The sequence below is a fragment of the Cryptomeria japonica genome, chromosome 4 (assembly GCF_030272615.1).
Source record: "Cryptomeria japonica chromosome 4, Sugi_1.0, whole genome shotgun sequence".
NCBI classification, from domain to species: Eukaryota; Viridiplantae; Streptophyta; class Pinopsida; order Cupressales; family Cupressaceae; genus Cryptomeria; species Cryptomeria japonica.
The window spans coordinates 107977569-107998653 of record NC_081408.1 but is presented as its reverse complement, the minus strand read 5'-3'; the positions used below and the strand labels follow the sequence as shown (position 1 = coordinate 107998653).

Here is a 21085-nt window from a genome sequence, read left to right as displayed (position 1 = left end):
GCAGTAGTACTAAATTTTTAGGAAAAAGTAAGTGTATGTTTGATGTACCTAAGTACAAAGAAAACATAATAATTTTTATGCCACTTTAAATATAACTAGAGGCCTCATTCTTGGATGTGACACATGTTCTTTTGAAATTTTAGTTATGATTTTTTTATTAGAACTTTTTAAAAATATAAAAACTCATATGTCTAACCACCATAAATTGGTCAAAACTTAATGAAATTCATTTTTTTTTAATCATATAGTACTCAAAGAATAGAATGTGATGTATCTTTTCGATAGAAAAAATGTTAAACCGTTTGAAAGTTATAGATGTTTTTCAATCAGCCTATCAATTAAGAATTTATACATAATGTAAATAAAAAATCAATAATAATTATTTATTAAAATCAAAATAAGGCATAATTCAAATTGTTGGAAAGTTGGTAATTTTCTTTAAAGTCTCTATTTGTTTCATCAATTTTGGGTAAAAAAAAATCTTCAATCACATGGGCAAAGTTTGGAAAACAAAGAAAACTTCTAAACATGTTTTTCTGTGTTGACTTTCTTGTCTTTGTATGTCTAAGCCAAATCCCAAAGCAATCTTGAAGCAAATCCCAAGGGTGTAGGTTTTTGGTAGAACAAATAGATATCCGATAATAATAGATATCCATTATTGACCTTGTTATTTCAACTATATATTTGGATAACCAATTTCTTAGTCTTTAATGTATAATATAATATAGTCTCTTATATAATTATATATAGTATTTAATATATAAAATATATTATAAATTTTTTATTTAATATATATAAATATTTATATATATTCCTAATATATATATATATAATATGATATATTTAATGGTATTAATTTATATATAATATATGTATGCTTGATATAACATTTTATATTAAATAAATTATGTTTCCATCTGTCCCTCTTACACTCTCCATTTTGGACAGTCTCTCTCTATGTTTACACGTCTACCTGTCTTGCTATCCCTCCAACATTACACCTATTTGAACCCAACTCCTCTCTCTCTCTCTCTCTCTCTCTCTCTCTCTCTCTCTCTCTCTCTCTCTCTCTCCCCTTTGTTGATATGATACTTCAATCCCCCCTCTCCCCCTACCCCATAATTACCCCCAACTTTGTTTCATTCTCTCTTCTCCTATAATTACCTTCTCTCTTTCTTACCTTCTTCTGCTTGAGACCTTTGTTGATACTTACCAAGATCTCCCCCACTCTCCTCCTCCCCCTAATTGTTTTGTCTCCCTCTCTCTCCCTCTCTCTCCCTCTCTCCCTCTCCCTGTGTTTCCTTCCCTCTCTCCCCCCTCTCTCTCTCTCTCACCCCCTCTCCCTATTTCACTCTATTGTTCCCCCCCTCTCTTTCCATTTCTCCCTCTCTCCTTTCCCTCCTTCCCTCTCCCTCTTCCTCTCATGGGTACTTTCCTAAGGAACAACCAAACTAGTTTTCACTGTTGGATGAATTTATTTCTCTCTACTTTTCTTTTTTTTTATTTCACACAAGATACTTATTTGTCAGGTTCTCATTAAGGTGACGATATTTTTTGATATTTTTGTATTTTTGAGAAATTACTTAAAGGACTAAATGTATAACTTGTGAAGTTGAATGCTATTGATAGGATCATCAAGTGGTTCACCTTTAGGAATAGACAGATAATATGCTTTAGAACCATAGACTATTGTGATGATGCGGGGGCCAAGCCAGTTGGGTTGAAAATTTCCTTGTTTCTATTGATATTTCTTATTCTTAAGATTTTCTTTGAGAACTAAGTCACCTATAAAAATTTTGTGAGGTTTCACCTTATAATTCTAGCTTCAACTCGTGCACCTTTTAATATACTCTAAGATGATTGAAAGCATTATGTCTACGCTCATCCAATAATTTAATATCCTGAAGTTCAAAGACTTTAATTCTCATCACATAATGAGACCTGTAAAGATGGTAACTTGACCTCAATGGGTAAGATGGCTTCAGCATCATAGACAAGTAAGTATGGTGTGGTACTAGTGGAGTTACAAACACACTTTTAGTAGGTCGACAAGGTGGGATTAAGTTGTATGTGTCAATCATGACCAACGTTATTGATTGTCTTCTTGATGATTTTAGGATACTTTTATTAGATGCCTCAATTTGATGTTGCCTTAGGGATAGTATGGAGGGAAGAAACTACGGATATGGAATTTCTCATAGAGCTCACAAAAATATTGAATTTTAAAAGAACACTCATTATCCATGATGATGAATAGGGGAACACTACATTGACATATAATGTAGTTAAGGATAAATATGGCAATCGTCTTATCGGTAACTTGTGTGAGGGAAATGATTTCAATCCACTTTGTGAATTACTCAGTGGTAGTTATTATGAACCTATGGCCATTGGAGGATGGAGGGTGAATCATACCCATGTGATCAGATGTAGCTCCTATATAACACCATTACATTCTTCTCAGTAGATTTCACCATATTTTTATTTGTGCATTGATTAGCATAATGTCCAAATTGCTTACACTTGTAACAACTGATGTTCTTCTTTGCTGAAATTACCAGAAGTGTACTAGATTTGTACAAACTAGCTTTATGAGCATAACCAATGGATGTATGGAAATATTCATGAAAGTTATTGTTCATCTTATTTGCTCCAACCGGATTATGATTCTGATAGTAATTTGATTTATGAATAAGTATGTTGCAATTGTAACACTGAATGCTTCTATGGTTTGCAGGCTTATTTAACCAAAATTATTGCTTTGAAAATAATGAGCATTAAATAATGGCTACCTTTGTGCATTAGGCTAACGAACGGGTAGTCACCTTGCTTAACTATTATGATTTCAGGTTTTTCTTGCATCTTCTGATTTCTTCTCTGCTTCTTCCTTAACCTTTTTGATTTTATATTGATCATTCTGATTTGAATATTCACTCGTCTGAAATCCAAGTCCATTCTTGTGTAAATAAGCTTTATGCACATTGATCGATTATTCTAGGAGCTTACTGCTATCAAGAATCTTATTTTCTGCCTTCAACTTCTTCACTTCTTCCTCTATCTTCTCACATTCTTCAATCTTTAGCTTGATTGATTATTTCATGGTTTTGTTTACTTTATTTTTCTCCTCAACTTTTTGCATCATATCTTTAATGGCCTCATTCGCCTTCTTCAACTGATCGTTAACTTCCTTAAGCCTCAATTTGAATTTTTTGATTTTCTCTCTCAGCTTCTACACACATTCTCTTTCAACTCGTCATTTTCAGATTCAACACTTTCTAGATCTTCAAGGTTTGTCTACAATTTCTCATCCAACTAGAATTCATTGGTCATACTCATCGGTTCCATGATTCAACCAATAAGGATCTCCCTCAAGTGGTTAAGATTTCAAGCAAGGGACCAAAGCTCTTATACCAATTATTGGATTGGCTGAAAGGAGAAGATTACTGAGAGCTTGGGGTGAATTAATATTCCCATATATTCAAAAACTTTCTCACAATTTTTAAACCTTTTACTAATATATCACATTTATCAATTACAAAAATCAACATGAAATAGAAAATACAAAATGAACAAGAAACACAACCACAAATGGACCACTATATTTTATACATGTAAAACCCAAATGGGATAAAACATAGAGAGTGTTAACTTTCAAGATGATATAGCTAGTTATATATAATGTTTACAAAATGGGTGGTTCATTGTTGGATGTCTCACTACGAAATGACATAAAGGGGCTCACTATAGGAATGCTCACTGCATTAGATATAAATGAATTAAGAAAGGTCTCATCTCCAAATGCATGAAATCAATTCTTATAGAAGATCCGGTAAAAGATCTTTGTACCACTATCCACAAATACCTATATCGAATTCGGTGAATGATTACTACAACACTATTCTATCAAGCCAATCACTTTAATCTGGTAAAGGATTACTCAATGTTGTTCGTACTGTGACTCTACTCCAACTACTTCACTGGCCATAACTTGCAATCCACACACTGCACTATTATGTCCTATTTCTCATGCCTTCTCACTCACATACTCACATACACATCCACACATCATCCATCATCCATACCTCTATATATATCTACTAAAAGCATATACATGTATATACTAGAAAGCTTACACATCGGGATAATATGTTGACCAAGAACAAGTAATATGGTGCTCAGATCAATGTGATATCTAATAAAGCCTCAATAAAAACCATGATAACTAAGTCAGCCTCCACAAGATCTCTGCATGCTTCCTTTACATGTCTCATTCACCGAAGCACATTCCTTAATTACCAGAATAGAACGGGAGTCAACCAGACCCATAGATACAGACCCAAAAGGACAAAAATCTATGCACAACAACTCCAAACTCCAAAATATAGATACTACACATACCATAGATATCGAAGCACAAAAATATGATAGATACAACTGATATAATTGTCATGATTAATATTGGAACACACAACTGATACTAAGATAGAATATGAACGAAAATAAGCATAACTTAGGATTCACATCTTCTAAATAACTCCAATAGATTATTTATGCCTTACTGCATCATCTCCCACACATACCTATCTTCCAACAATACCAAAACTATAATTCCAACAACATACACCATCTGGTCCAAATCAGATAACTGGATTTGACATGTCAATGACAATAATTACAATATTCACACAAGTTTGACACCTCTTCATAAGGGAAGGAAACTTGTTTGATGCAAGTGGATCTATCAAAAAAAATTATAGAAGATGGTTCAATTAATAATTATATGGCTCGCTTGGTAGCAAAAGGATTCTCCCAAGTTCCTAGGATTGACTACTCTGCTACATTTGCACTAGTTCCTAAGATGAATTCCATTCGACATGTCCTTTCTATAGTTGTAACCCATCATTGGGAAGTTCATCAAATGGATGTCAAGAGTTCCTTTCTTCATGGTGACCTTCAGCGGGAAATCTACATGGAGTAACCAAAGGGATTTGTTTAGGATCCCCTACTTGTGTGCCAACTTTGAAAGTCTCTTTGTGGCCTCAAATAGGCTCCTCAATATTGGTATGCCAAGATGGAATCATTCCTTTTGACAGTTCATTTCACTCAGTGCCATTTTGATTTGAATGTATACATTTTGTAATAGGATGAAACTCTCACATTTCTAGTTCACTATATTGATGACTTGTTGATCATAGGGAGTCACTCATCCACTATTAAGGTAATGAAAACTATTGTACATGATGAGTTTTGATGTCAGACTTGGGTCTTTTGCATTACTTCTTGGGGATTGAGATGAATCAGTCATCTTCAGTTATCTTCCTTAGACAACCCATGTATGCAACTGATATTCTCTCCAAATTTTGTATGGTTGACTATAAGCCAATATTGACTCCATTTTTTTAAGGGGTCAAGCTTAAGGCTAATTTCTCTTTACCTTTGGTTAATGTCACTTTATAGCAACACCTTGTTGGAAGTCTCATCTACTTGACTCATATGAGACCAAACATTTCATATAGTTGTGGGCATGGTCTCTTGATTCATACAGGAGCCACATGAGTTGCATTGGAAAGCAACTAAATATATCCTCAACTACATTTAGGGTACTCACAATTATGGAATTCAATATGTAGTAGGATTGGATATTGACTTAGTGTGATATATAGATTTAGATTGGGCAAGAGATTCTCAAGATCATAAATTTACTTCAGGGTATTTCTTCTCACTTGGTTTCGATCTAGTTTGTTGCTTGGGCAAGAAGCAGTTTGCAATTTCTCTTTCATCAATAGAGGCTGAGGCTTCAAAATATTCTCACTGAGTTTGGTATTCCAATAAAAAAGACTACCATCATCTTTTATGATAATCAGAGTGCTATACAAATATTAAGAAATCTAGTTCATCACCAATGGACAAAACACATTGAAATACATATGAAATACATTTAGGAGTTGATTCTACAAGGAATCATTGATCAAAAGTATTGTTCTACATCAGAGCAGATTTTAGACATCTTCATCAAACCCTTCACTGAAAGCAAGTTCCTTCATTGGAGAGCTTTGCTTGGGATGCAATAGGTGTCTACTTCAAGAGCGACTTCCTAGTTCATTTTATCTCTCTCTATTTAGGGGGGCTATTTCTATTATGCTAATGAGTTTCTTCTTTTGGGGGGATCTCTATGCACATGGGTACCTAACATGGCCTCTTTTTTTAGGACCCATCTTTTCACCCACCTAAGCTACACTTAAGGGCGGGTGTTAGTGTAGGTTTTTATTTTTCCATATGTTAGGGGGTATTTATTTTCCTACATATATTATTTAATCTTTCTTAGGTTATTAAGAGTGGTTAATATGAGGACAAGTGGTGAAATACTTCAGCTACATGTGTAACTCCCACCTACTCGTGGGTAGTTGAGTTACACACACTCTTTTGGCTTGTTGTGCCACCTCGCATAACCACTATTTTCTCATTTCCTAAGTGAGTTATGTGGTATCTGGGTTTCTCACTCTCTTTTGGATTTATGTGCCAACTCACTCAACTTCTTTTTTGTTTTCATGTAAGAAGATTATGTCACATGTTTTGGCATTTACCAAGTAGGTAAAACCTCCCACTTTTAATGGGGAGTGGGATTTAATGCACTTCTTGGATGTATAATATGCTATTATTTTCCTATATGATAAGTACTATACTCTCACTTACACTAGTTCAGTGATAGCTCTATTAGAGTCTCCTTAAAATTCTCTTCTTTCTCTCTATTTTTCTATCATTTTAGATTTCTCTTCATTTAGCTATTTTGGTCTTTGATCATCTGTTGCTTGGAGTTGCATGTGATCTATGACTGACATAGATCCTAGCTTTGTTCTTGCTTCTCACACAATCCAACACATTTCTTAAGAGTCATTGGTGTCCATGTTACAACAAGGGTTCTAAAAAAAATTCAATGATCTACCATAGAAGCATGTGTATTATGATTCAAATTATATAAAACTTGTTCAACAAACACATATTGTGCATGTCATGCACTATTTTATATTTGGCATGCATTCTTATCAGTGGAGTTGTAGATTTAAAATAATGGCTTCCAATCCCAAGGACTGAAGCATCAAAACTAAATTTTCCATCTACATAAACTTGAATATTCTTTACATTAGCACTCTGAATGAAACAGAGGATATAAAACACTAAGTGACTTACCTTACTTTTCTACATAAATTGTGTTAATAATGTTGATGAAGGAAAATAGAAAAAGTCTGCAGAAAATAAAACCAATCTCTCCACAACTACTTCTTTAATCTATTCACAATAGAATGAAAATGGATCTAATAAAATATGAGTTCATATTTTGTATCCTACATAGGTTCCAAGGCAATGATTGATATCGAATAGTGCAACGAAAATATTAGTTTCTGCCTATATAAGCATGAACTAGAAGAATATAGAAAAATCAAGATGAGAATAATATTTTTAAACAATCCACTACCTCAAAAATTTAGATAGGCTTTAGGATCAATCAGTCAATGGAAAAAGACTCAATTTTGTATGAAATATTTTCTTTTATAGCTATGATAGCTCAACTAATTTGGCTAGAGGTGGATCAATAATTAAGAATCATTATTTTTTTTATGAATAAATTTTATTTCCAAGCCTCAACATCCATGTTTTTAGAAGCTATAATATATAATACAAAAAATACATAGACTTTATTAGATTTGATTTACAAGTTTGAAATTTATCTAAAAGCCCTTTTTTCATACATATTTATTAGTCTTCTTCTTGAATGCCCTCTATATATTCTTGTCTCTACCTTAAAAATGTCATTATATATTTAATCAAAGCGATAGTGAAGGAAATTGTGATTTTTATCAAGTAGTATAGGATCTATATTGTCTATCTCATGATTCTTGATGTCTAGGCTTTTTCTTAGTACATAGACAAAGCATCCCCTTATGTTTTAAATGGACTATAAAAGATTGAGAAGGAAAGGAATTTTTGGAAGTTTTCTTTCATTATTGCATTAGCTATGGAGTACTAATGGATCATTTGTCTTGGAAAGGCCTTGACTTTGGTACCCTTCTTTCCCTACTTCAGCGTTCTTTGGTAAAAAGGTAATATCCTTTCATATTTAATCTCTTTTTTATTTTCATTGAAGCTCATAGATCTTGGGTAGCCACACTTTTATCCAAATCTTTTATGGGATAGAGCATTCTATACCAATTTTTATAGTCTCATCTCTCACACAAATCTACCAACATTATCCACACTTTTAGAGAAGAAACTCCAACATTTTGAAATATAGAAATATTTCCATTTTTTCACATTGTTTTGGTAATTCTTATTGTTTTATTGTATACTAAATCCATGATTTCTCTAATTCTTTTATGTATATTCAAGTGCAAGCTCATAAAGTTGAAGTTGAAGTGTCTATCTTTATGAGTTGTTGGTCTGTTGGTGAATTCCACATACACTATTCCTAGAGTCTTGCATTTTTTTTTACTCTCCTCAATGAGGGCGTAGGTTGAGCATAGCTAGCCTATAAGTGTGAGCATAGTAAAAAAGAGAATGGATCCCATTCTTGATATCATTATGTCTCTCAAACTATTATGCCCAAGAAAATTGCTCCTTGTGAGGTTTGGACTAGATGCCTTCTACCTTGGCTCAGGGGTAGGGAGATAATCCTTGTTGGCCCAACTTTAAAAAATTACCTTGGCATGAGCTATCCATATATCTTCCTTGCGTTCAACAATCTATAGAAAAGCCTCTTGAAAAACAAGGCACTTTCAATAGATGAGAGCCAATTGATGACATTGTTCATACTAATGTTTTTGGCACTCTAGATTACAAAAAAATGTCTCCCTTTAAATTTTGTTTGGCTAATTAGACTTTATTTGAGCTCAACTCTTTTTTTAGTTCATATTTATGTTGGACCTTATTTAATTATACTTTGTGTGAAATAATCTCTACCACCCTCCTTTTTTATGTGAATATCATACTATCCTTTATTTGATCAAATTAAATAAAAAACATTTATCTAAACAATAAATTAATGTACTATTTTTTATTATGAAAAATCAACCCCTTAAACAATCTCCTACCTTACTAATTATTTTTTTAAATATCACAACAATAAATATTCAAAAAATAATTATAAAACATTAATTTTTAAATGTTTATAAATAAAACTAAACCATATATCTAATTTAAATTCATTATTAAGAAAAGGGTAATTCAAAGACTTCGATTACAACAAATATGTTTCACTATATATATCTGTTTAATGTTACAATTAAAAATGGACGTGTATTGCTTTAATAAGTAAAAGCAAACAAACACGCATAATTTTAATTTTCCTTTCCTTTCCTTACAATTCCAGTCGATCTTGGCATCTGCAATACATCAAGCAGTTGAGATCGGCACGATTCACTCGTAATTATGGGACCAGTAAGCACAGCTATCAGAATTTTATTTAGAAATAGAATCGAAACTTTTAAAAACAAAACCCTAGAAACAGAGTTCAAAATTTGAAAAAACAAAAACCTAAAAACAGAAATAAGTACAAAGGTTTCTCTAACGGCAAGTGATGCGAGCCTCCAATGGATGCTTCATTTCCAAGATTAAGGAAGGAATATGCCTGGTTAGATCTGGAGGACAGCCGTCCTTCACACATGTCCACTCAAATTTAATCAATAAATTGGCCAGAGTGATGGGAACATGAACGTTAGCAAGGTCCATTCCAGCACATACTCGTCTTCCTGCTCCAAACGGTAGATACCACATTCTCACCTTGTCAGAATCCATATTGCCAAGAAACCTGTCCGGCAAAAACTGATCGGGGTCTTTCCATGCTCCAGGATCGTTGCAGACGCTGTGCAGATTAAAAAACAATGATGACTTCGCTGGTATGGTGATGCCCATCTCCTTACACTCCTCCACAGTTTGGTGTGGTACTGCAAGCGGCGCTATTGACTCTTTTCTCAGCGTCTCCTTCACAACAGCTTCCAAGTATGCCAGCTTCCCCAAATCCTCCAAACATAGCAAGTTGCCCTCTTTTCCTTCCACTGCTTGGCATACCTCCTGATAAGCCCTTTCTTGTATGTGAGGATGGATTATGAGATAAGCGAGAGCCCATTGTAGAGCCGTAGAGGTGCTGTCTACTGCGAGAAGAAAGAGCTCGAACAAGATTGAGGCTATTTCTTCATCGGAGAACTTTAACTTGTGCTCTTCATCTTCTTCTTCTTCTTCGCCCACGGAAAGCAAACAATTTAAACAGCAATCGGGAGCACTCTGCTTGAAGTATCCCCGATAACTGCGAGGAAATTGTACTATAAAGGCAAAAATAGCTGCAGAATAGCAACTCGGAGAGGCTTCCACTTCTTTTCGGCTTTTCTTGACGAAGGAAAAAGGTAGCGAGTATAAGGAAATGAATCCAGCAGCATAGTATCTCCTTAATCACCTAAGCGAATATTTTGACACATTAATTCAGCCAGCTTGACGAGGAAACTCTGGTCTTGGAAGTGAGGGCCAAAGCATAATCGGGCTAGAAAACTCACTGCCATCATTTTCAAGGAATGCAAAGGCCTCACCACGCCACCATTTGCCTCCATCTCCTTTTCTAATGTATTGATGAATTCACAGAAACTTGCCTGATGATAAGAGCTCTGCCTTGCAACGTGGAAGGGACTGAGAACATTGTTCCGAAGAAGCTTTCTGAGCTTAGTCCAACGTTCATTGCAGGGAGAAGCAAGGGTGGTATTGAAGTTTGCAGTCGTGTATTGCCTTGAGTAAATCGTTGGGCGATCTGCGAAATTGGAGGCTTGGTTTACCAGCGCCTCCCAGATTGCAGTTTGGCCGGTGAGAATTATCATAGGCGATGGTCCCATCCACACTGTCATTACAGGGCCATATGACTTGGCCATATCTGTCAAGGTCGAAAGAAAATTGTCGCCTTTCATGATCTGATGAAGGTTGCCCAATAACGGTAGTCTGGGAGGACAAGGAGGCCATCTATTACTCTTGCTTGATATCGATATGGCAGCAACACATGCAAGGAACAGTGAAGTCGAAGAAGGAACATGGCATTGCTTCCTCCAATGGGGAAGTGGAAGAAATGGAAAACCTCAATGTAATTAGTACTACCCAGTATTTTATCCATGCTACAATCACAGGATATTTCAGAGCAGCGATTGCTGCTGTCAGCGTATAAGTCTCTTATCTAGTACACAGATGCATTGTGGAATCATATTATTAATCTGCATAACTGAGCTACCTCCGTTGGTTAAAACCAAATTTCAAATATTCGGGGAGAAGGAAAATCTCTAATCGGCATCTCCTCCACCATCCAAGCCTTTAATAGGAAATTCCTGAAGCAGTTTAGCTTGCTATTATTGAACATAAAATGGACGTGTTACCCAGCCCAATACATTTATTGATTTAAAAAGAAGTTAAATCAAAGGAAGTGGCAAGTGGCAACCTAATGGTTGTTATCATATGAGGGAGCTGATTAACCGAGAAAAAATGTTTTTATCAAATTGAAAATATTCGCTTTGTACCCATTAATGATTCGCTTCGATTGAAATTGTTTTCTTTATCTAAGCTCTATATCTGAGATTCCTGCAAGGGCCTAGAATGTTGTAAACGGTTTTGCTTTATATTATTTAGTGTAAATCGACTACTCCAAACCGAGTGCATTTATCGATTAAAACAGAATCTAGGATCTCAAGAATCTACCGACAGTTTAATAAGAGTCATATTTATTTATTAATAACGTCCAACCTACTAGCTTAGATCGAAAGAATCTACCGATACTTCAATCAGGACGACCGTTTATTTATTTATTAGCCGATGGGCTTTTATATGTTGAAACTTCTGCCATTTTCGTCTCATATCTTAACTTTCTATAGAGCTCATCAGAATCAATGCGTCTGTTCATCTTTTCTCCTCCTCGCTGGCAATACGTGTAAAGGGTTCTAAATTCTAGAGGAATAGCTAAAAGCAGGTGGTCAGCGTCTGTTCATAATTTGCCTCGGTTCGTTCATTCCAGAAAAGCCAGGATCGTCCCCAAAATATGGATTCCAGCATTGATCAATGTATCTGAGCACTGTCTAGCTGCTCTGTTCTCAGGTAGAATAGAAAGACATATAAATTTTATTCATGAAAATAAGATTTGCAAAACTGTTATGTAATCTTCTTCCATTTGAAAATAACAGTGTTAAGTTTTCGTTGTGTTCAGTTAATTTATTTTGTTGAAATTTTTCAGTTATTATTTTCCCGGTACTCTTTTACAAAATTCTTCACTTTGGTAAAACAAAATTATTTCTTCCAAGCTTATAACTTACATGGGTTTTGAAGTAATCGTAAACTTTATGTTCATAAAATTCAGCTTCATACGATCCAGGAACACATTGAGTACAGTGGCCTAATATCATGATACAGCTTGGAATCAAATAACCAAACGTTCTTTCTCATCATTCTTCAATTGCACTGTATTGTTAGAGGTATTGTTTCTACTCATGCTTAAAAATTATTTCTTGAGTGGGCATGTTGAATGTAATATTGCACTGAAGGTTATATTTACTGGCAACTACAGCTCTCGGTGCCAAAGTTATGGTATTTAAAGGGAACTTGTTTACATGGGCCATTGTATGACTATTATCTACTGTGGGTGAAAGTTATCTAAGCTGCTTGGAAGTAGGAAGAGAAGCAATTAACTTTGAAAGACATTTGTAAAAAGATGGACAGTATATTATAAAGCTAGATTGAAAATTTGTTCAAAATATTTTTAGATTAGATGGAATATCTTAAATGTTGATTGTCTATAATCAGCCCCCAACTATAGCATGTGAAATATTATAAAGCTAGATTGAAAATTTGTTCAAAATATTTTTAGATTAGATGGAATATCTTAAATGTTGATTGTCTATAATCAGCCACCAATTATAGCTTGTTGTCATCAATTTCAGCAATGGTCGAAATCATGGGGCAGCCCTACGAAACTAGTCTATTTCGTACCTCGCATCCTCCGAGAAAGATTAATCAACCTTGTCGATTAGTCGATTTTCATTTATTTTTGTCTTTATGTTTGATCATTTAGAAGTTAGAAAGTTCTTATGTTTTGACTGGCAGGTCGGACTTTAAAGTCTAACCTTCAGTGTGTCATGTTAGCATATTAGACTTTAAAGTCCGATGTGCTAGTTTCCCTTGTGTTAAGTGACTGATCAGGTCGGACTTTAAAGTCCGACCCACAGTCGGGTTGCTTTTGTGACTTACAGATCGGACTTTAAAGTCCGAGCTATAGGAAGGAGTTAGTTTGTGTTTTTGCATGTCGGACTTTAAAGTCCGATGTGCATAGTCTTGCAGTTTTTTTTTATGCAAGTCGGACTTTAAAGTTTGATGTGCATTTTCTTTGATGCAGGGTACAGGTCGGAGTTTTTTCTCTGATATGCAAATTTGTTATGCCCTTCTTGCATATCGGACTTTAAAATCTGACATGCAGCTGGTAGTGAAGTTTTTCCCTTGCAGGTCGAACTTTAAAGTTCAACCTACGTATGATATTTGTTTGAACTTGCAGATCGGACTTTAAAGTCCGACCAACATGTTTTTCCTAGTTTTTCCCTAAGTCATTTCTGACTCTTGTTTCTTGTTCCAATTGATGAAATTTGCTCATCCAAGGGTAATCATTTTCAAAACACTAATGATCCATGTTGAAATATATGAGCCCTCTGCCAGCAAATCGACATAGAAAAAAAGATGCGTTGATTAGATTACTGATATGGTGCCAGACAAAGCTAAGATGCAAGCTGCTTTGGCTCGGTTTGAATAATTTCATAAATGCAATGAGGAGGAGAAAGTAGAATAAAGTGTCTCATTGACACTATCTTTTCATGTAGCTGCAACTTTAGGTGCTGCAAATTTTCTTGCAGCTGCATATTTTCTTTATGCATAAGTTGTAGTCAAGTGGGACTGTGCAGTTGAATTAGTCAATTGTGCCCACATTTTTCTCCACTCTTTACCTATATAAGGAGGATTGTCATTTGTAAATATTTCTTTTTTATATTTAGAAAAAATCTATCAAATTTTTATCTCAATTAAGACTTTGTGCTTTTGATGTAAAAGTTGATTCAAGGAAATAAAGATAGCAATCCGCTAGTTTCCAAACTTTGTGTTGGGTCGAAGATTGTGATTGTGATTGGAATTATTCTTATGTCTAGTTCTCATAATCATTTCTTATGTACTTGAATCTTTTTTTTGGTAAAATTGTGAATGCTCATGAAAGAGCTTTCTACTTATGTAGATAGACTTTGTGCTATCTACATAGTTGGGAAATCTCCGTACAGTTAAGTGATTACGTAGGAAGCTTTGTATTGCTACTGATTACTTGTAGTTTTTAAGAATCATTTATCACATTTTGGAGACTTTGAGCTAAAAGTCATGATTGAAATTGTAATTGTTGTAGTTAATGTAATTATATTCAAGTCGGAATTTGAGCTTACATGATTGTGAAGAGATTGAAGAATCATTGTAATACATTTGTTAATTGTCAAGTTTAGTAGATGTAAGAAATACCAATAAGTGAAGGGAAAATACATGAATTCTGAAAAAAGAGAATTACATGCCCCGAACTTAAACTTGAATTTTATTTTACAAGTTGTTGAAATATCAAAATTCCACTAAGGGAACCTCCCCTTGTTGAGAGGAGAGACTCTGTCTCATCATAGCTGTGTGTGAAATACATATTTTGTCATTGGTATGATAGTGACAAAATATTCACGTAAAATATTTTTGGCCACTTTGTTGGGGATATGATACGCATCCAAAAGCCACATGCTTTTGTTTGAAGTCCTATTCATTGTAATTCATTTCCTTATAATTTATCAAACTTTCACCAAGAATATGTAAATTTGTTGCTCAAGGTCCTTGGGGGAATGCTTTTGGTCCATTGAACCTAACTCTACCCTTACATGTTCTTCCTGATGGTTTGCAAAAGAACTTTCCCAAGTTTTGGGGAGATGGTGCTCAACATCCTAATCGGCACATCATTGCTTTTTACATTGCATGTGGTGTTTTAGGAGTTGCGCATGAAGATATATCTATAAGGTTATTTATTGAAACCGTACAAGGGTAGCTGCTGATTGTTTTACCATTTGCTAAATAATTCTATCATAGATTGGGCTAGCCTTAAAACAAGGTTTGAGGCAAGGTTCAAATCTACAGAAGATGAGCATGCGCTCTTGCCACAATTCACTCAAATAAAGATGGAACCACAAAGGCCCATGTGTGGATTTTTTTCTAAATTCAACAAGTTGCATAACCGCATCCTGGTTGCTTCTCAGCCTACCGTTGCAAATTTGAAGTGCTTATTCATCAATGCTCAATCACCTGAGGTGAGTTTCTGCTGCACAAACATTAGTAGTTGAGGTTGAAGATGATCTTATCATTGCAAGTAAGATAAATTTAGAGCCAAATGGGTCCAAAGAAAACTCTTCTTCAGGATCATGGTCTCCCAAGAGAATAGATACCATGGTTTAGAGGCTAGCTAATGAGTTGCTTACCCTCAAAAATCAAATATCTCAAGGTGTATTTTCTTCCCCTTATGAAGACATTCATAGGAGGCCATATCCAAATACTTCTCCTAGTTATGTAGCTAGAAATCAAGACAAGATTCCTTCACCACTAGAAGGGATTGCACTTTAGGGACCACCAACAAATGCAGTAGTGGAGGACTACGTATCTAAAAAAAGTGATGTTGCTGGTCTATTCAAAGAGGAGGAAGCAAGCATAGCTGGTGACTCCCAAATATGGTTTATACAGTTCCAGAAATATATTGAACAAAAAGAAAAGACCATACCAAGTACCATGGAGGAGGACAATCACATTATGAGATGTGAAAAAGGTGAACATGCATGAAGATCCCAATCTAGTTGAAATGAATGCTTTCATGCTCCAAGGTCATGAACTTGAATGTATCTTGCATAAGAGACCTACCCCAGAAATTGATGAAGATATTTTCATGAGCATTATAGAACAGTTATGTTCAAGTCTTGTTGACGATTCTCTCCAATTAGAAGTTGGTGCACAACCTACTAAGGAATACAATGCAATCATGTTTTCATCTAAATCACATGAAGAAGATCATTCCATTCAACATGAGATTGTTATGGTTGAAAGATAAGTTCTTCAAGTTGCAGCTAGTAAGAAGTATTCAGTCTTTGTATGATCAAGAGGATGTCCAATTAGACATTTTTCTTTGTTGGAGGCTAATGGAAAGCCAGAGGTCCCACTTGTACATGTGGTTGAGGATATACTCGAGAAAGAAGCCAAAAAAGTATATTCACATAAGCAAGATCGATCTAGTTTCAAAACTCCACTTTAGGGCAGCAGCACATCTGATTCACCCCAAGAGGAAGGTGGATTTGTTCATCTTTTCCAAGGAGTGTTGTATCAAGTTCTAGTACCCTTGTTTGTGCTCCATCTATACAAAGTTTCTTATGATCATGCAAGGCATTGCAAGCTGCTGAAGAAAGGTAGCTATTTTAGAACGTGAATGTTTTCATGTAGGAAGGTTTCAATTACTGGGTTAGTTTAGGTTAGGTTAGTTTTCTTTTCAATAAGTGCAGTTGCACAATCTTGAGTCTTGTTTTGAGTTGCCCAATGGATACAGGTGATTGGAGTTCTGGATTCTACAATCTTCAAGTGGTGAAGCTTGTTCCCTAGTCAGAGCGAGTTGTTGTCTTCAATTTTAGCATGGTCAAAATGTTGAGGCAGCCCTACGAAGCTGGTCCATTTCGTACCTCACGTCCTCTGGGAAAGATTAATCAACCTCGTGGATTAGTCGCTTTTCATTTTTTTTGTCTTTATCTTTGGTCATTTAGAAGTTAGAAAGTTTTTATGTTTTGACTGACAGGTTGGACTTTAAAGTCACACCTTTAGTGAGTCATGTCAGTATATAAGACTTTAAAGTTCGATGTGCCAGTTTTCCCTTGTGTTAATTGACTGACAGGTCGGACTATAAAGTCCAACCTACAGTTGGGTTGCTTTTGTATATTACAAGTTGGACTTGAAAGTCCGACCTGTAGGAAGGAGTTAGTTTATGTTTTTGTATGTCAGAATTTAAAGTCTGACATGCATTTTGTTTGATGCAAAGTGCAGGTCAGAGTTTTTTCTCTGAAATGTAAAGTTGTTATTCCCTTCTTGCATATCAGACTTTAAAGTCCGATATGCAATCGTGATTGATTTTCCTTGCACATAGGACTTTAAAGTCCGATATGCGAATATTAAGTTTCCTTCCCAGGTTGCATATGGGACTTTAAATTCTGACATGTAGCTACTTGTCAAGTTTTTCCCTTACAGGCCGGACTTTAAAGTGCAACCTGCATATTATGTTTATTTGACCTTGCAGATTGGACCTGCAAAACTTTCCTATTTTTTCCCTAAGTCATTTCTAACTCCCATTTCTTGTTCTGATTGATGAAATTTTCTCGTCCGATGTTGATCATTTTTAAAATACTGATGATCCATATTGAAATGTCTGAGCCCTCTCCTAACAAATCGACAGAGAAAAGAGGATGCACCGATGAGATTGCTGATATGGCACCAAACAAAGCTAAGATGCAAGTTGCTTTGGCTTGGTTTGAAGAATTTTAGAAATGCAATGAGGAGGAGAAAGCAGAATAAAGTGTCTCATTAACACTACCTTTTCATGTAGCTGCATCTTTAGGAGATGCAAATTTTCTTCCAGTTGCACATTTTCTTTATGCATTACTTGTAGTCAAGTGAAACTGTGTAGTTGAATTAGTCAATTGTGCCCACATTTTTCTCCACTCTTTTCCTATATAAGGAGGACCCTCATTTGTAAATATTTATCTTTTTTATGCTTAGCAAAACTCTGCCAAATTTTTATCTCAATTAAGACTTTGTTCTTTTGATGTAAAAGTTGATTCAAGGAAATAACGATAGCAATCCACTAGTTTCCAAACTTTGTGTTGGGCCAAAGATTGTGATTGTGATTGGAATCATTCTTATGTCTAGTTCTCATAATCATTTTTTATGTAGTTGAATCTTTTTTTTGTGGTAAAATTGTGAATGCTTATGAAAGAGTTTTCTACTTATGTAGATAGACTTTGTGTTATCTACATATTTGGGAAATCTTCTAATAGTTAAGTGATTATGTAGGGAGATTTGTATTGCTACTGATTACTTGTAGTTCTTAGGAATCATTGATCACATTTTGGAGACTTTGAGCTATAATTTGTGATTGAAATTGTAATTGTGGTAGTTAGTGTAATTACATTCAACTAAGACTTTGAGCTTACATGATTGTGAAGATATTGAAGAATCATTGTAATACGTTTATTAATTGTCAATTTTATTAGTTGTAAGAAATATCAATAAGTGAAGGGAAAATACATGAATTCTGAAAAAAGAGAATTACATGCCCCGAACTTAAAATCAAATTTTATTTTATAAGTTGTTGAAATATCAAAATTCCACTAAGGGAACCTCCCCTTGCTGAGAGGAGAGACTCTATCTCATCATAGTTGTGTGTGAAATTAATATTTTACCATTGGTATGCTAGTGACAAAATATTCACCCAAGATAGCTATAACTAGTGGATAGTATTACAAATGAACATCTCTTTGAATGGAGAATAATTTATGTGCAATGATAGCCTTATCTAATTCTATTTGTATCTTTATTATTTGAGAGTGGGATAAAAAATAATCCTCTTGGAAGATGAGTTGAATGTATTCATCCCTTAATATATATCTCTTCAATATGAGAAGAGAATGATTTGATACAATTATATTCTTCCATAAACTTACAAATTTATGTTAAAAATTTTAGTGTAAAAATAATATTTGGTGTTATCTAATTGAAGGATGAATTATTTTAATTTTTGCTTATGTATATCTTTTCAAATATAATTTTGTATCATAAAAACATGGCTAAATGATAAATTTTAGTTTTGTTGTAAAATTTGTAATTTAGCAAAAACCTACAAATGACAAATAGCAAAAGAAACTTAAGACACCAAACAAAATATCAATATTTTTGTTGCACATTTTAAAGTTTAAGAACTTGATGGCTTTGCTATTGTCCCACTATTGATGTTTACACTAATACATCATAAGCTAAAGTTAATGGTAAATATTCTACAAGTTTCTATCATCCTCGTAGGATGGGCCATTATACAATGGAGATTAGCCATAGGGACATGATATTCTACAAGATGGCATAATGGTACATGGTACACAGTTTGTAGAAATTAAGATTATACCTAAATAAGAGATATTAAAGAGTTGATCAAAGAACAAAACTAGAAGGTTTAAGAGGAAGAAAGGCTCAATAAAATAATGGCAAAGCTCATTGTTAAGACATCCACAATGATTTGAAATGCCATAGATACTCTTTTGTGTATTGGTGTAGCTGCAATGAATAGTGATATTATTAAATAAAAAATAAAATAACATATTATGTTTCATAATAAATGCTCTCCTAAATTGATGACTTTGATACTATACAAGTATGATAAGTATGAATTTGAAAATTTCTCCAATTATAAATCAAATGTAAGCCTTGTCTAATTGTTCATCAAGTTACACTTGTCGAATTATTCATCAAGGAATAAAATAAAATAATTATTGAAAAAAATTGCCTTGAATGGTCCTCAAATTTTATCTATTCACAACATTCTTAAGTAGTGACAATGTCAATGTTGTGCTTTGACAAAAAATACCACCATAGAAAATGACTTGATATCGAATGATATTATAATTCACCTTTTAAATGAATTTAGTCATGGAACCATTGTGCACATATGATTGTACACTACCCTAGATGCTCAAATGATAGAAAGAAAGGAAATTTGGAAATAAATATACAAGCTTAAATAATTAAAAGTGCAGGTCTTAAATCTAAAACTTTAGATAGAAGAATTCAAGAGGATAAATAATGTCACGAAAGAAAAATTAAAAGAAAAAGATAAGGTTTGTGAATTGTTAGAAGTAGAATTAGTATCCTTGAAAAATGGTTTATATAAGGCTAATGGTTAATGGAACATAAATGTGAAGTTTGGAAAGAGCACATATATTCTTGATGACATTATCAATAGTCAAAGGTCATTATAAAATAATTAAGTAATTATCAAGAGTGGATTGAAGAATATAATTACTTTAGAAAAACAATGACTAGAAAAATTTAAATAATTTAGCAACAAATAAATATTTAAAAAATGTAATTGTTTATTCACATTTGCAAATTTTTGAATTTTTTTACGAGTATTCTTTCTTAAAAATAGAAGTAGGTCTCAATCACCTCACCTATATTGATTTTCTTACACTCTCATTTCTTTTAAGAATATTTAATGATTCTTTTTTTATTCTATTGAATGTAAAGTTGTGCCTTATGTTACCAACAATTTCCCATAATTGTAGTCACTAAGAATTAATTAGTTTTCTATTTTATTTAATCTAGTATGCTATTGCTTTTACTTTGATTGATAAAGTAATTATAATTTAGTTTTTAAATTATGTGATTTTTAACCCTCCAGTATATTATTTTACTTTTCAGTTTTACAAAATTTTAAGAATCATCAACAATTTTGTTAAATAGATCCACTATACTTTTATTGTTCTTCAATTTCACAGAATTTTGCTATATAATTATATAGTTATAATTTTTTACATTACCCATAATTTTTATTAATGACATATATTTAATAGATCAATTTTTTAAAATCTTTTAATTATTTAATTTTACTATTGCAAACTTTTATTTGTATAAATATAAATTTAACAATTGAACTTTTAAAGTTTGACTCTAAAATCATTCTTTAATAAATTAACTCTAATAATATTACTTTATTTTTATTAAAATTAACTTCAATAATTGTAAACCTAATTGAGCCCTAACATAAAATTTAATTATAGACCTGATTGAACCATAAGGATAGTACTAAACAAAATTGGTTCTTAACCCAAGACAAATTCAAACCTAACTTATAGGGGTATAGATAGAGATAAATTACAATTAGGTTTAACCTTTAATTGGATTACCTTTCAATTTCAATTAGAATTAAATTTAACCATGATTCTAACTA

At 33.6% G+C, this 21085-nt stretch overlaps 1 protein-coding gene across 1 annotated transcript; it reads right to left on the bottom strand.

Moving 5' to 3' along the window:
* Positions 1-9558: 9558 nt before the first annotated feature.
* Positions 9559-10907, bottom strand: LOC131046135 (trifunctional (S)-stylopine synthase/(S)-nandinine synthase/(S)-canadine synthase-like). The gene is made up of 2 exons (XM_057979799.2): positions 10445-10907; positions 9559-10313 (listed from the first exon to the last, which is right to left on the bottom strand). Exons 1-2 carry the CDS (start codon positions 10905-10907, stop codon positions 9559-9561), a joined length of 1218 nt encoding a protein of 405 aa, XP_057835782.2.
* Between the last annotated feature and the right edge of the window lie 10178 nt (positions 10908-21085).

Excerpts from the sequence above, each read along its gene's own strand:
- LOC131046135 (XM_057979799.2), bottom strand. The coding sequence starts at position 10,907 with ATGGCCAAGTCATATGGCCCTGTAATGACAGTGTGGATGGGACCATCG. Across the intron at positions 10,314-10,444 it reads GTGTCAAAATATTCGCTTAG|TACAATTTCCTCGCAGTTAT; the intron begins GTGATTAAGGAG and ends TTGCCTTTATAG.